This window comes from Botrytis fragariae, assembly GCF_013461495.1.
Source record: "Botrytis fragariae strain BVB16 chromosome Unknown tig00000797, whole genome shotgun sequence".
Lineage (NCBI taxonomy): Eukaryota > Fungi > Ascomycota > Leotiomycetes > Helotiales > Sclerotiniaceae > Botrytis > Botrytis fragariae.
The window spans coordinates 437,290-454,110 of NW_023501013.1; the positions used below are offsets into that span (position 1 = coordinate 437,290).

Sequence of the window (16,821 nt, forward strand, 5' to 3'; positions counted from 1 at the left end):
CCGGTTTTAGAATGGGAATTCGCGTTTGTAACGTTCAGTGTGCGTTTGTGGATAGTTGCATTGTGTCATTTAACGGTTGAACCGGTATTGGCTCCTCGGGCTCTTCTGGGCATACTATGCATATTGACTTACCACACATAACAACAAGGTGGAGTGGAGTATGATACATGTGTTTACAATCTACGGTCTGCGGAACTCGTCGCCAACCTCCTCTACCAATGAACAAGGCTTAGAAAATCCCGAACATGGTCAACATCGCCACGATAACCACGATGATGACGCTGAGTAACATAGAACAACATCAGAAAAATCCCGACAAGTCAACCTTTCCTTACACAAACAAAATACTCCGGAAAATACATAACAAGGCGAATATTTACGTGGATGCCGCCGGAGCCACATTTCCGGTTTATACTGCCGGGTCAGACTGCGTTTGACCAAAGTTCAATTCTCGAGCTATCATATTTCGCACCGAGGTTTGGAGCCACCATGGCCATCCTCGGATTGTGCCTAAGATGCTCATATTCTTAGGTAAGATGATTTGGCCACTTCTTCCCGCCAACACTTGATCAACAACAGCATTAGAAATGGTTTCAGGTTGGAGATATGGACCTTTGAAGCTGGCTTGCGAGATAACATCCTCGGCCAATGGTGTCCGAACCCATCCTGGATTGACAACACTATTTCCTTTGTGAGTACGAAATACAGGTGGTAATATCGGGTGGATGAAAATTTGAGGACTTACGTGGTTCGAATATTGGGCGCGTTGTATAGAGCTTTCAGTTCTGATGCAAGTCCTTCATGAAACGCGAGAGCACTTGCTTTTGAACAGGAGTAATCTACATTGGCAGCGTGCACTAGGTAACTTGCTAAAGAGGCAATCGTCACTATGTGACCATGGTTCTTCTGGATCATCGCCGGGACGAATTCTCTAGCCATGAAGAAATGGGATACTGTATTAACCTCGAATGTCTTTCGGGTTTGTGCTTCACTGCCTTCTAGAATGGGCATGAGAGTACCAATTCCGGCATTGTTAATGAGCACGGTAGGATCTCCATGACTTTTCCTTATTTCGGAAGCTGCAGAGGCAATTTGGGATGGTGATGTTATATCAACTCGATAATAGAAGACGTTTGATGCTTTCATATTGTTAGTCACCGTTGTACATGATGTGCTCCCGAAGGTAGAAAAACTCACGAAATGGCATCTTTGGAGGGTTCACATCCATTACCACAACCTTAACCCCTTTAGATGAGAACTCTCTTGCCATTGATTCTCCTATCCCACTCGAACCACCCGTAATTAAGACAACCTCCTGACTCTTAATAAATTTCGCATTGCTTTTCCAATTATTCAACACAAGCTGAGATAACTTGTTATTGACCCCGCGTACAATACCCAAAACGAGGAGGACTTTCAATGCTCGAATGAAGGCGGGAGAATAAATATATGGCTGAATCTTGGTCGGTACAATAGATCGCAATTTATCTGGGTAGTACCGAAGGGCTACAAGCAAAAGACCTGTGAGTTTGGGGTCAAAAGGGGCACCTAAAATTGCTGACATTTTGGCTTTCCCTGCGATTTTCAATATAAACAGTAATGATGAAGGAGCAGATGAATCAGTAGGTATGCCGGGTTAAGAGTTCCAACATAAACTTAGTGCAAACAACAAATACAGTGGCTCCAAGTTTCTCATAAAGTATCTTGAGAGTAGTCGAATTCGATGTCGACGACTTCATGAAGATACCGAGGTTTATCAAATGGGCGGTGGACGAGACACATGTGTTTAGGAATGTGGAGCGTGCGGATAATTGGAAAGCGCGTCAATTTCCGGTAGATATACCTAGAATTAACTCTCTTGGGAACTTACAGTAGATCATATACCAAATATAACTTGGTAAACTCATAAGTACGTGGGAAAACTCTTGGTGACGCAAATTTGTCATGGCAAGCACCATTTCATCTCACCACACATGGAATTGTGAAGTTGAGTGAGGTGTGTGTACACCTACCTACAAGCACAAAGATCACGGGACTCATACGCGTCACGTGAACCATTGCCGATGGATTCTTCCTCTTTTCCAGCTACCCCGCCCGCCACAGGATATAACCCCGCCTTGTACTACCCATCATAGGCTTTAAGCATATCACTCTATTATATCCGAAGAGTGACATTACTCAGACCACGAAGTAAGTTGTCTTTTGACATCCAGACAATCATTCCTTCTTCACTTCCAACGTCGACAAGAACCACCCCAACAGATTCAATATGAGTTCAAACAAACTTCCATTCGACGTAAGTTTGAAGTCTCAGGGGCCATTATCAGATCTCTAGCTCGCAAGACTAACGTCTCTCATTCTAGCTCAAAAATGCATCACTTTTCCACGACAAATCTTATGTTAATGGAGAATGGGTGGAAGCTAAATCTGGCAAACGCTTCGATGTCTTAGGTTCTTATTCCCTTACCAAACCACATTTTCTACTTCATCTCTTCCTATCTAACTCCTGAATCTTCATCAGATCCTGGGACCGGTCAAACATGGGCCACAGCACCCGATAATGATGCGTCCGACGTAGATGCAGCCGTTCAAGCCGCTCACACAGCATTTCAATCTTTCAAGAAAGTTAATCCCAGAACACGTGCTCAGTGGCTTTTGAAATGGGACTCTTTGATCAGAGAGAACAAGGAGGATTTGGCGAAGATTGTTACTTACGAGACGGGAAAGCCAACCGCGGAGAGCTTGGGAGAGATTGATTATGCGTTGGGTTTTACGTGGTGGTTTGCTGGGGAGGCGGAGAGAATTTCGGGGACGATTCAGGTGCGTATCTTTTCATCCCTTTTCATGGCTGCTACAAAATGCTCCTTTGGGCATATGGCACTTCATGCGTCTTCTGAGATAATCTTTGATGTTGCACAGCGTCTGTTCTCGTGTTTGCAAAGCACTAACTTGCCCTTCAAATCAGACACCAGCAGCACCGGGTAGGAGAGTCTTCACTGTGAAGCAACCAGTCGGTGTAGCTGCCGCACTAGTCCCATGGAATTTTCCAATTGCGTAAGTAATTCCATCCTAAGTAACGTAGTGACTAACGATCTGTAGAATGATCCTGCGAAAGGCTGGAGCAGCATTTGCGGCAGGTTGCTGTATGGTAGCAAAACCATCACCAGAAACACCACTTTCGGTGTTATCCTTGGCTTTCCTTGCCGAGCAAGCAGGATTTCCAAAAGGTGTATTTAGTGTTTTGACCACGAGTTTGGATAACACACCTCCATTAAGTGAGGCACTGTGTCGTCATCCATTGATCAAGAAGGTTACATTCACTGGTTCTGTAAGCTTTTCTTGCCATTTTCCTGATTTGACCGAATACTGATGAGTATCAAGACACGAGTTGGCAAACTCGTTGCAAAGTTGTGCTCCGATGGATTAAAGAAAGTTACTTTGGAACTAGGAGGCAATTGTCCTTTCTTGATATTCGATGATGCAGATTTGAACCAGGCTGCTGATGGTACGTGATCTATTCTATATCAGAGGGAGCTTAACCTGTATCTCTGACAACTGATTATACTTCTCAATGTCTTTTTGAAAAGCTTATTAACATACTCAGCTCTCATGGTCCTCAAATGGCGACATGCTGGTCAAGCTTGTATAACGGCCAATCGCGTTTATGTACAATCTGGTGTTTACGATTCATTTGCTTCTCTCATCAAAGAAAAAACTTCCAAACTCAAAATTGGCCACGGAGCCAAAGAGGGAACTACAATCGGTCCTCTCACCACTCCTCGAAGTATCGACAAAGCAGAAAACCAAGTCGAAGATGCCAAGAAGCATGGTGGAAAAGTTGTACTCGGAGGAAGTAAAGTAAAGGACACTACCGGGTATTTCTTTGAGCCGACTATCATCTTGGGTGCAAAGAAGGAGATGTTGATCACGGAGGAGGAAACTTTCGCGCCAGTGTTAGCATTGTATTCTTTCGATACGGAGGATGAGGCTGTGGACGCGGCAAACAACACTAGTGTAAGTCTTCTCTACAAGTTTCCGGTAAATGGTATGTGAGATGGCGCACTGACAAAAATACTATAGATGGGCCTAGCATCCTACTTCTTCACCAAGAACATCGATCGTACATGGCGACTTCTTGAGAACCTAGAGGCTGGTATGATTGGTATGAATACTGGTACGTAGTCTTGGTCTCCCAATCCTTCATTCCTCAATATCGGAAGCTTTGTGCTAAATATTCAACTATAGGTAATGCATCAGCAGCCGAATCACCATTCGGAGGAATCAAAGAATCGGGGTATGGAAAGGAATCTGGGAAAGATGTCGCGGTCAATGAGTACCTTATTACAAAAACGGGTACGATGACCATTGATGGACATTATTAGGTGGGAGTGGTCAACCATCCGTGACAGATATATAGGATTGTGGCCCATGGGATTATGTATTTACGAAAACATGTTGATGATAGCGTTGTCATGAATGAACATTGTGTTGCACATTTTGTAAGGAATCATGTGAAAGTGGTTGGATCATTCGCGTCTGTGTAGTCTCCAGTCCAGCCCAATTGTTCTGTGTTGTTCTCTGGCTTGCAGTAAGGGAACTGTACTCCCATATCATCCCATCATTTCTTATGCTATGAAACGATAATGAACTTTCTCACCTCACCTCATCTCATCTCATCTCATCCATTCCACCAATCATCTCGGAACAAAGAAAATAAATCTTGATACATGGATAATATCTGCTCTTTCTTCATACTAGCTGTATACTTGTTATCGCAGTCGCAACACGACTACGAGCACATATTCCTTCTGTGGCATTGATGGTAGGTTATTAGGTTTTCAAGAGGAGATGAGGGTGGTATTTCTTGTTTTTGAGTTTGGTATACGGGTGATGAGAGTGGGGAAATGGGGGGTGAATGGGAGATGGGGAAGGAGAAGTGAATCGACCTGAGAAGATGCGGTGGCCCTTCAGTGAATGGAAGATTGAGATGAACTAGAGTGAATCATTTGAGCTGGGGAAAGAGTTGGAGAAAGCGGGGTGTGGAGAAAGTATCCGGATAGTCTTCACTCGGATACTTTGATAACGATGAGGGGGGTTTTTCCTTTAAGTTTCTTCTCCTTGCGTTCAATCTATATCTATCTATCTATATCTATCTATCTATCTATAGGTCTATATCAGTTCAGAGCGAAATAACACAGCCATCATGTATTCCCACAAGGTTTGCGTCGCAGTTGCGCGCTTGTGATCTGAGCCAGCCTGACTTCGTAGCTGGCTTTGTATTCTTTGTGTGAAGAGGAATAAAGGTACCTAGAGACATAATCATAGAATGATCCCAAAAGAACAAATGGATAGTGGATGGTTGTTAAATAACAACAACGATCATTAGAAATTTTTATTCGGCGAAATTATATCATTTTGAATTTCTCCTATTTTTCTCGAGGAAGATAGAGCAGCTTTGATTTTATTTTTAAGATATAAATGTATCGTTATTTATGGACTCGAGGGTATCTCTGGATATCCATGGTCCAGTTTATCAACTGCATTGACAATATTATTTGAAAGCCCAGAGTGTGTGAACAAGGGCTTTCATAATGGATGTTTGAGGATTGTGGAGAACAGGAGAAGGGGAGGAGGTAGATGAGGAGGGGGATGGGAAGATGGGTGGAGAAATGGAGAAACGGAGAATTGAGGGAATGTTGGGATATCAGAATCTGAAAGTCTTTAATAAGTAAATCGTATGAGCAGTCGATCATTGATGTTTCCTTCTATTGAGGAAATGGAGTTGTTATTCAAGACTCAGATTGATTTCGTCCTTCTATCTGAGTACCTTTGCAACACGAGAAGAGTACCGAATGCTTTCATAATTCCGGTGTTTCTTTTCCTTGCGGTCATTCGTATATGGCTCCTATCGGGTTTTGAGAGTGGATGATTATCGATCTTTGTAGGAGGATTTTATCATAGGGAACGGGGTGATTCTTCATTCTTCTTCTTTTTTCATTTTCTCTGTGTTTGGAATTGACGACAAGTAAATATCAAGCAACAGTTATATATTCTTAAATAATCTTTCCATCAATTGATAACAAGGAAAATGATATTCCGAGATTCCCCGCTTATCCATCCTGTCGCTTGAACGCATAGTATGGCCCCTAATAGATGAATAGTCTCGGTTGGTAGGTTAAGAGCTTCGCATCCACGCATATGGCTCATCAAGACGTGACTGAGAATCTCTCTATGGCTGTTTTTGCTCGCCAAAAATGGATAGTGAATATGTTCAACGAGTGCCGAATTCCAAGTGGGACACGAGGACTCGATGGTTATATAAACTCATGCAAACTTCACCACCGTTTCGGTACGATCGGTTTCTTTAGTCAATAGTAGTATCGATTAAGCTCAAAATTCCGTCGCTTTGTTGATAAAATTTCTCATTTATAATTTGACTAGAATTGACGGTTTTTCCAATAACAATCCTCATGGGAACGAATATGAATCACTTTCCCGCAGTACTCGTCCAATATCGCTTCATTCTACTGTACATTGGTAAGAACAATACAGAAACGACAACAACAAATCTAATTCTCGATCTGAAAATCTCGAGAATTCTCAGTCCTAGTAACATAAACTCCCCAAGCAACGTATTGAACCACTGAGAATTGGGCTTTGAGCATGACTCTCTCAATGCCTATCTCTAGATAGTTTCAATCTTTCCATGTAAACACAAACATATTCATCTTGTGAAGAAATGGCTCTTTTTTGCATCTGTATATCATGGCTTTTGGGACTTTTGATTGAGGTATTTGATCATTGTGTCTGTTCTTCAATTTGTTTTTCGCACCTGGCTTTTTGCTTGAACCGGATAGGCAGTGGACGTTACCAATTTTCAGTAACATGAATCTAGAAAGTTCTGCTGATCACTTATCATTGAGCATAGCATGAGCATGGGCATGAGCATGGCTTTGCTATTTATGTACACTATGCTGTATCTCCCCTTGATGTGGGTTTCATATTTCGAGACACTGCATGAATATTCCACTGCCCTAGAAAAGAAGAAACGAAATAGATGTGCTGTTGTGGACTCTAACAATAATCAATAATTTTGGAGTTCACTCGGTATCCCAGAGACTCATATGTATGTGAGCAGCTAGATGAGTGATCTTTCTACACAGAATGAGCTATGCCGTATGCCGGGCTTTTGGGAGGCTACCCTCAGGTCATTTACTAGCACAGATATGGAGTACTTGTTGTGTACAAGTTGTAGACAATCATGACAATTTTGCTTGCTTCGTCTTTTTTTATAGAATTAATTTATTCTTCCCTTGCGGTGAACAACCTCGAAGATACGTAAAATAGTTATTCGAACTTCGAGATTATTTGGTGCCAAGCAAGTATCTTCTTGCCGGCTACATAACACAATCAATGCCATGAGGTCGGCTGTTGAAGAGCTGAGCATTCTTCGTCGAAAGAGAAGGCTATTGAGCACGATATATGCGCTCTTCCCCCCTCCCTTTTCTTTCTCTCCAGAGATACTTGGCCCAAACTCAGTCTCGAGAGGCTCTAATGTGATGCAAAAAAACATCATGGCTTCATAGATGGAATCTAATCACGCCCCTCTTTTTCATTTAAAAATGGCGTGACTAACAGTCGATAAATCTGCCCTTCAGCGAATCGAATCGTCGCAATATTCAAAAGATATCCCATCTCGGTAAGCAGACACCTGCTCAGCCGAGTAACTTATCTTGATGCTCATCGATTTTCTTACTTTCATCATCACATCAATATCAAAATTCAATACACCTTGCACTACTTCGATTCCTGCTCAACCATTCCAACAATTTCCAACATCATCCAACAGCTTCTAAACCCAAAATCATACCTTCGAGTTCTCAAAACTCCATGCTTTTAAGCGGTGGAAGTGGCCGTCTTGCTCATCATATAGTTCAACAGTTGATTGAAGATCCCGAATTCTCCAATATCTTCGTATTCGATATCAATACTCCAATCAAAGTTGACCTAGTTAAATATCTAGAGAGCAATCTCACATCGCGTGAAGCCATTCTCAAAACAATCTAAGAAACCGACACTTGAAGAGAAAGCCGACGACTCCTCAGGTAATAACCACTTCCTCGGAAAATAGAGGACGGGAGTGTCACGCTATGTTTGACGATAATGCTGAGTCAGCTGGAGTTGCGATTGTAATTCGAGAAAGGTGGCGCCGCTTTGATACCCATGAACCAGTGGCTAGAGCGGCACTAGCTTGTTGGGAATTTCAAGGCTGGAGATGGGTTACGGTGAAGTCAGGCAACAACAAAGTGTGTTGGTGGTAATTTTGGGCGTGAATCTTTCCTAGAATCTTCATTAGTATGGACAATACAGAGCAAGATTGAGAGTCCACTTGAAGACGCTGTAATGTATCCATGTGTTATGAGGGTCCGATCTGCTAAAATTCCATGGGAATTCAATGACCTGGGGACCAATGATGAAAGTCACAAAGTGTTTGCGTAGAGTTTGTTTTGAGTAATCTGAACCAGAATTGCATTTGTTCTGAAGTTCATTCATTATAGCATGCTAGCAAAATTCCATACTCCTTTCACAATTTCCTCAGATCTCAATCCCCAAAACCCAAATCCGCTTAGTCGTATATGCCGCAGGAAACAATCCCTCAACGAAGCCAATCCATGCCATGATCATCATCACCATAACTCCTTCATCATTCTCGTCTTATCTGTGTTCGTCGTACCATCACCCGATAGTATCACCACGATATTGCACAGCCTCATCCACTTATGGAATAGCTTCGTACGAGCCGCTTCCAGAGTTGTGTGCCTCTCTGTTCGAGAACAACCAATAGACGACCAAACCGAGAATAGGGAAGAGGAAGACGACCAAGCACCAAAGGAGTTTGTGGGAAGGAGGACGGTTGGATTTGAGGACCTCGACTGGAGATATATGGTTAGATTTATGCTTGAATGAATGGAATGGAAAGGACGGGAAAGGGGAGACATACTGAAGACGATAATATCGAGGATTAATACGATAAATCCAATAACTCCACCGCCGGAACCGTATTTCCATGCATTGCCATGTCCAGCAGTCTCAATAGGTTGAGCAAATGCCAAAGCGAAGAAGAAGAATTGAAGGAGAAGGGCGAGGGTATTCTGGAACATGATTACTGATTTGCTATATGGCAATTCGTCGTGTGGTGTTGTATATTGTTTCGGTGTCGTGTGCTTTGTATTCCTCAAAATGTCTTTCAAAGTTGATGAAAGTGGAAGGGAGAAAGTGGCTGTCGTGAGATTATAAGTTATTGATCGGTTTGTTTGTAAGAAGGATCGCACAGAGCTAATGGTTCTAGAATAGCGCCATTGATTGACGTCATATTTGACTTTCAATTCGTTACAACCAAGGAAATCTGCTTATGCGGGGGCGGGTCAGCTGATGGAGGATTTCATTGGTGAGATTTCTTAAGTGGGACGCGCGTATTTCCAATTGAATCGTCGTATTGATTGCTTACCAAATAAAGTACGTCGTGAATTGTCAGATGCGAAACACACAGTTTTGACCGTAGGCTGTGTTATTGCAATTGTCCAACAGTTGCATATTTAACGCCATCAATTGATTTTTGATAAGCCAGCAGCACAGGCGAGCATTCAACTGTATTGGCTCCAGGTTTGCCCAAAACATTTTCTCGTCCTGCTGAAGTTACGCTCATAGCAACAGCCCAAAGATCTCGCCTTGGGAATGTGAAGTCCTCACACAAACCCCTTGAAGCATTCACCGTCATTTTGAGTTGTCGCTGTCTCTAAAACTACACATTGATTTCAATTGCGCTTAGCATTGATTCTTGCCGAGTATCGCAGATCCTCTAACCTCTAAATGCTAGCAACCTCAGCCCTAGTGAAGCAATAGCGCACTGAGATTCTTGCTCGCCTGACATGGATTTATCGTGCTAGGCCCGGAAGACACGAGTAGCGAAAGTGCCTACTGTACCCTCGGACTCCCTGCAATTGTAGACTTAACCTCGGATTCTCAAAGGAATATTGAAGGGATGATTGCCAGCATGATTTTATATCTAGAAGGAGATCAAATCTTTCCAAGGCTGATGAAAATGAGAGTGCCTACATGCTCTCAAGATAAGCTCGAGAATCTTGAGGATCTGACTATATATATGAGTCTTCTAGGCTTGACTTTTTATTGCAATTTTTGGAACCACCTCCCACAACCAAGTGCCCTACATGATATCCTTCGAGCTATACTTCACATGCTGAGAATGGATGCTTGTTAAGGAGAACTTTGAGACGTCAATCCATTGATAATTCATTGTCGTCCGTCGGAAATGAAGTCGTTACTGTCACAAGGCATGTGTAATTGTTGAATATATCTTTGTTGTCTTCTATATCAGCCAAAAAAACTACATAATGTGTGCTCTCTCTTATTTTCTAGTTTCGATGGTAAACAAATGCGAAAAAACAAAGATTAAACTAAATTATGGCACTTCCAGTTCCACAAACCTCGCTGCAATAATATGCTCTTCAGTTAGCCATACTGGAATTCGATATTCAACACAACTGCGAGCTTTTATATCTGGAGTCCATGGGCGGACGATGAATGGCCTGTGCTATGATCCGTTGCATACCTAGGTACAATGTAAAAGTTAGAACCAATGGATCAAAAAGGAATGTAGCCTGGTCTTCCATGCGCTTTCTCATATGCTCCTCCTTTGATTTTCAGATGTGGAATATAAAAGCACCTCGATCAATCAGAAGTGCAGTAAGTAAGGGTTCCAGATGAATCTAATTTCAAGGCTTCAGTGAAGTATCTCTTGTAAAATTTGTTACTTTAGACGCCTACAGGCATACCTTGGGTGATCAAGAGATTGAGATGGGACAAAGGACCGCCGGTTTCAATGAGAAAACCTCTCATCGTTTAGATCCGTTGACTGTATTTATTATCCGGCAATGAGACGTCTCAATAGCAACACGAACTCACATACTCGCAACTCAGAAGCTATCATTCTTCCTTCAGCTTCTGTTTAGTTGGCGGGAAAGGATTATAATCATGGGCTGAAAAGCGCATTGCCTCACCCTTTGATATACTCTGGTATAACGTCTCTTCATCTAAATAACATTGAACGAACAACCGATATAAAAGCTATAGTTAAGAAACAACTTGCCTTACTAAAACCATGCAGTGTTCATACTCCAATAGTTGTTAATGTTAATAGTGCAATACATGTAAATAGAGGCATCCTCATCCTCATCCTCATCCTCATCACTCACTCACAACACAACATCACTTCTCACCTCTTCATCAAACCACACCAATGGCAAATACTCCGATCCCTCACCGCCTTCTTCCCCAGATTCACTTTCACCCCTTCAACCAATAGAATCAACTCTTGAAAATACCAAAAAGTTTTGTTGCATATCTCAAATTTTGGTAAATTTTTCCAACGTTCACCATGCTCAATTACTCTAAAATTGTGACATTTTCCATCGACTGGAAATAAGAGGGTTTTAGAAAGTTATTTCCGGGTCGGTGTTTGGGGATGTGGGTGGTGTTGGTGGTGTTGCGTGTCTCATCTGATATTATCTTATTTGGTTTTGTTGTGGTTAGATGTTTTTCTAATTCATGGAGATTCACTCTTTGTCTTCTTGGAGCGTTGCATTCGGTCACAAAATATTGTGTTATATATCTGGGTACCTCTTGAGTTTGCGGACTTGGTGTGCTTGAAATGTGCTATATATCCATACATCCTTGCGATTACTTCATCATTTCTCCATTCGCTGGCTGAAACTTATCGTTGAGTCGCTGACAACGATAAGATTGATTCTCCATAATGTATTCTCCATGTGTGCTGTTCTTCCTCGTCTGAATTTGGAGGTTATCAGATGATCTCCCACCTTTTTGTTTTTGAAGAGATATGTATTTGTGTCAAGGTGACTTGGAAGTCATATATTATGGAGATGCTAAACAAGTTACAGATTACTGAGACTTGCTATGAGATATGCAGCAATGACATCGAGGTCACCAATTTCTTATATCATTTCCTCGAGTGGACCAAGCTGTCGACCGCCTATTGAAATGCGGAAAACTAGCTACCTAGTCTCGACTTGACAAGATCTTCCATCCTTTGCGAGAAGATAGGCGGGAATAGAAGGTCAATACAGTAGAGCCCAAGTGGATGATTCACGGTCTTCTCCAATTTTCAACATACCCTCTTCAAATACGAAATATCGAAGATAAAGACCTCAGCACGAAGTTCCATTTCTCCATGTCAGCTTTTTTGGTAAGGAAGGCGATTAAATGGGAAGATTGACATACATGGTACTTCCATTGCGCAATAGACGGCAACGAATAAAAGCGGAAGCTCTATTGTAGACTTATATCTAATCTTTGCTGTTGCTGTCGTCGAAGATGCGTATCTTTCTGTCATTTTTCTGATTCTCTTCAGATGATTGACAGAGGTGAAATTCTTCAAACACTTTCTATGTGAGAAATATTATGTAAACGTCTCTCGATAAAAGGTTGCGGATCAACGCCAGCGAGATTGTCGACGCATCTTTCTGGCGCCTCTGAGTATGAAGTTTCGGCCTATCTGAGTAATCGATTGACTATTTGTTCCAGTTCCCACCCCTTAAATAGTCACGTATATAAAATTCTTGTGGCTATTTCGAGCTTGCTGAAAGGTTACTAATAGTTCATGTGCAAGTGCCGGGAGCGTACCAAAATATATGTGTAGTTGTAAGAACCCAACTTCTCTAATCCTCTGCGCAACCTGTCAAGACCAGAAAAGACTGTAACACTCCTGAAGAAGGCGGATGCAGAATGCGCGATGTACCATTTGACCATATCGGCGAAAAGCAATCTTTCATAAGAAGCCTAGAGATATCCCGGTTTCATGCTACTTATGATATCTGCGTTTTTACCGTTGCCGATTTAGAACTTTCTGTTATCTCCTCACACTCTTTAATTACTTGAGATGATCATCATCGAATGGTTTCTTGTTGTATATCTTTTGCTTTCAAGGGAGTGAGTGATGTGTGTCAGTTTTCACGACCGTGATTCCCCCGATTCCGAGCCTTCTGTTTTTTGCTGAACAAACAAATGCCACTTCCCCTACGACCATCTTCTCCTTATTGAGCAGTGCCTTCCTGTTCATGGTCGAGCGCTTGTGCGTGTTTAAGTAACCTTTCTGATTGAGTGAATGATGATAATCGGCATGTGGGAAACAACAAACCTGGTAATTGATGGAAGTGAATATTATTGGTTCCATTCATGTTAAGGTAGATACCTAATCAGTTTTACGGTACACACCTACATATATACATACACCACCAGAAATAACAATTTCAACCTTCAAGGTAGGAACAAGAGCAGACGAAATATGTGTAATCCCACACTCTCCGCGTCTGACCACAAGTCAGATTAATGGAGGATTCATTTACATGATCGATCGCAAATCGAGAGATGGGATTCTACAACACAATGACAAGAAAGCAAATTTTTGTTATCATTTCTACAACCATCTTTGTCGTTCTCTTGAGAAGCTTTGGAATATGAGATGAGATTATCTTGAGGATTGCGAGAAGATGAGTTTTACGTGCCTGATTCTTGTGGAAATAACAAAAAGACTCGAACTCTCTCAATCCTCCATTAAATCAATTCAAGTACAAGACGTGGCTCATGAAGTCATCTAATTAGAAGGACCAACATGTGGTTATATGATTAGACATTTTGCAATATTGCCCCTTTGGAAGTTGAAGGGAGTCATGATACTTGTAGAGATTAGTAGAGAGAGAGGTTGAAGAGGTAAATGTGTGGACTTGTAGTAAGTGGTATGATGAAGATACAAGGAGGGGTATCCGAGAGGCTGAAAGGGGTAGTTAGTGGATGGGCATGTCAAAATGTTCTATTGAAGAAGAATTATTCACTTTAGCAAATCCCTTCTCGCACCCTTCAGATACGTAGGTATGTATGCAAAACTCGGATCCTTCTCGACTTCAGATCTTCAAGACTACGCAGTGATGACCTTGGCTATGCAACGCTAGGCTGGTACTTCTATGACTGTGGCTCTGTCATCTTAGCGGGTTTAGATTCATAATGTATGAGAATATTTACGATTTCTATCGTTGTCGTCAAGTTCGTAATTCTCGCTGTCTATTTCACCAAGAACTTCTTCAATTATGAGACGATAGTCATTGCTAAGAAAGTTCTTACCTGCAAATATAAGCTCATAACAGCAGAACTTCTAGCAAGTTTCCTTCCTCATTAAAAAGAAACTAGTCAGACGTGCATACACACCACTTGAGTGTTGTCGTCAGCCATCATCTGGTGGTGTACTTCAGGATGGTTTGTCCGTTCAATCCTATTCAAGCCAGGTATTCTCACAATTCGTCGGTAGGGGAGCTGAGGTATTCGATTTGAGTGAATAAGAGATCATACGTATCTAGTTGTGGATACGGGGCTAACTCCTACTTGCTTTAGCTGGGTATTTAGGCACCTAGGTAAATTGCTGGTATTGTGACATAGAATTCATTGACGATGACTACCCAAGTCCGGAATGACCTCTATATGTTAGTGGCAAAGCTTGTTATACAATCTATATCCAAGAAAATTACGAAACGTCCGGAAAAAGAGCAGATGGTTACTCTGCTGCCGTCAACTAGCGCCATATTCAATATCTATTTCCTAGCCTAACATCTCCTGGATTATCCCCGCAATCATCCCTATTCTAGGTTTACAAGTGTAAAACCCTTTTTTTTTTGTCATTGCAGAGCCTTTGCTATCAGTTGCATCATTTTCAACACATCGGAGCATACTATAGCACTCTACACTTATGAAAAATATCGGATAAAGAAGTGCATAGAGCGTTAGATATTTTAATGGCAGGAATGTCTTATTTCTCAATATCCTATCTTGTGCAAGATTACCAGATTTACTTGAAGCACGGCATACTGTCATGTCTAGAAAGAGATACAAAAAGTATTTGATAGGAAAAGGTACCGGACAAGGAAGTAAGTTGGGAATCCTGTGATTTTCCAGTTGATCCAGTTGAACATGCATGGTTGGAGAGTGCTAGGCTGCGCCAAATTGCTCCTCTTAAATATCCAGCTACCTAGGTAGTACAACTTTGTTCACAGCAAGAACTAGTCTTAGAGAGGTTATTAAGCGATGGGTGAATGATGCTCCCGAAAGGTACGTGAATGACATGTGTTTTTGGAATGTTTTTGGAATGTTTTCGAGAACAGTGAATAACCAGCAAAGTCATAGTTGCAGCAAATAAGCCCCATAACTAAGAAGCTGAGCATAGTCTGATTAAGATTCGATAAAGTGTTGATCGACTCTTCCTAGGAGGAGTTATCAAGACCCCGATTCACCCATTCGCATAGCATCCACATTCCGATATAAAATTACCTCCCGGCTTCACATGTATCGTATGAACCACTACCTAGCTAGGTATTGACTGCCACCCCCTAATACTTCGATCACGACTTCTTCCCACTCCTTGATCTCTCATAAAAGAAGAACTCAATCTTAGGTCTTTCCTCCCTTCCCCTCCACTTCTCCGGCACATCAACCTCAATATACCTATCTGGCACCGCCTTAAACCCATGACTTTCATATAAGTGTTTTGCAATGACCGTCCCCTCGATATAAGCTGGTAGACCAAGAGAATCGGCTATGGCAGTACCGTATTGCATTAAAAGGGTACCAGCACCAAGACGTTGGTAAGAGGGATGCGTGGTTAAGATGTCAAGGACTACGAGATATTAGAAATGCGGGTATAAGTTATGGATGTGATCAGAAATTGGGATCAAGATAGGAGGAGAAAGAGAAGAAAGAACTCACTGACGCAAGGTTCGCCTTTCGTTCGACTAATTTGGTGTTGATGAATCCAATTTATTAGATACTCAGCCCATTCATTTGAATCTTGATTATCGTGCCAGTCAACAGTAATTCGTTCTTTCTTCTGTTCGTCGCTCAATGGTCCCATATGTATGAGCCATTTGGCTGCACTTATGAGTGTTCCTTAATCGGTTATTAGTATTTTTCTTTACATTTGTGTCCTTAACCTCTTCAATTACCCCCCAACTTAAAAGCACAGCAGAGAAGTGAAGTGAAGCTCAAACATACCATGTCCATCAACAACTTTCACATACTTCGCCCTCTCATCTCCCACCCAATTATCAACCAATCTTTTGACTGCCTTTTCCCTTTCTTCTGTTTCAGGAAATAAGACAAAAAAGAATGGTTCATGAGGGTTACTGAACGCGGCAATCTGTTGAGCGAGGATAGCTGGACCATCCGTCAGTGGATCACAGGGAAGAAGGCGGAGATTGAATTCCGAGCCGGTAATGGGAATAGGATGAGGGATACTGGTGGGGGGTGGGATGCCATCTTTGACGGTTATGGCGGGGATTATGGAGGTGAATATGATCGGAAGATGAACAGATTATGCTAAGAGCTATGATGCATGAATAGGAAATGTACGATCACCCTTCCAATACATTGATTAATTTGCAATGTTAGTCTTACGGAACGAACCGCAGATCCGGCAATTGCAATTAAGTATGAAATGAACCACCAATAAAGGCATATCAAAGCACAATTTCGAAATATGCATACACACAGACTCAGACGCCACCCGTTTGTAACCCGCAAATCGGCTTATAGAATACTACTGTGATCGATTCCAGGGCTCTTACAGGCTAGGTTTAGTTCTCATACCGGGGAAATAATCTAAAAGTCCTGAATCCCTGTGCGAATTTGACAAATTTTTGGAATGTATGCTTAAATCAGTTGATGCACAGGGAGTGACAAAGC

At 41.9% G+C, this 16,821-nt stretch overlaps 4 protein-coding genes across 4 annotated transcripts; 1 reads left to right on the forward strand and 3 right to left on the reverse strand.

The window, feature by feature from the left end:
- Nucleotides 1-409: 409 nt before the first annotated feature.
- Bfra_010506 (putative short-chain dehydrogenase reductase protein) lies at nucleotides 410-1,564 on the reverse strand (the record flags this gene model as incomplete). Its single annotated transcript, XM_037340837.1, has 3 exons — nucleotides 410-680; nucleotides 746-1,139; nucleotides 1,198-1,564. 3 exons carry the CDS (start codon nucleotides 1,562-1,564, stop codon nucleotides 410-412), a joined length of 1,032 nt encoding a protein of 343 aa, XP_037186480.1.
- Nucleotides 1,565-2,269: 705 nt separating this feature from the next.
- Bfra_010507 (putative succinate-semialdehyde dehydrogenase protein) lies at nucleotides 2,270-4,382 on the forward strand (the record flags this gene model as incomplete). Its single annotated transcript, XM_037340838.1, has 9 exons — nucleotides 2,270-2,296; nucleotides 2,364-2,451; nucleotides 2,522-2,820; nucleotides 2,966-3,054; nucleotides 3,100-3,328; nucleotides 3,382-3,505; nucleotides 3,605-4,014; nucleotides 4,081-4,174; nucleotides 4,246-4,382. 9 exons carry the CDS (start codon nucleotides 2,270-2,272, stop codon nucleotides 4,380-4,382), a joined length of 1,497 nt encoding a protein of 498 aa, XP_037186481.1.
- Nucleotides 4,383-8,542: 4,160 nt separating this feature from the next.
- Bfra_010508 (uncharacterized protein) lies at nucleotides 8,543-9,263 on the reverse strand. The gene is made up of 2 exons (XM_037340839.1): nucleotides 9,002-9,263; nucleotides 8,543-8,933 (listed from the first exon to the last, which is right to left on the reverse strand). Exons 1-2 carry the CDS (start codon nucleotides 9,159-9,161, stop codon nucleotides 8,779-8,781), a joined length of 315 nt encoding a protein of 104 aa, XP_037186482.1. The 5' UTR covers nucleotides 9,162-9,263; the 3' UTR covers nucleotides 8,543-8,778.
- A 6,219-nt stretch (nucleotides 9,264-15,482) lies between these two features.
- Bfra_010509 (putative gnat family protein) lies at nucleotides 15,483-16,393 on the reverse strand (the record flags this gene model as incomplete). Its single annotated transcript, XM_037340840.1, has 3 exons — nucleotides 15,483-15,757; nucleotides 15,847-16,026; nucleotides 16,132-16,393. Coding segments are annotated over 3 exons (717 nt in total), but the record flags the coding sequence as incomplete, so codon positions are not given.
- Between the last annotated feature and the right edge of the window lie 428 nt (nucleotides 16,394-16,821).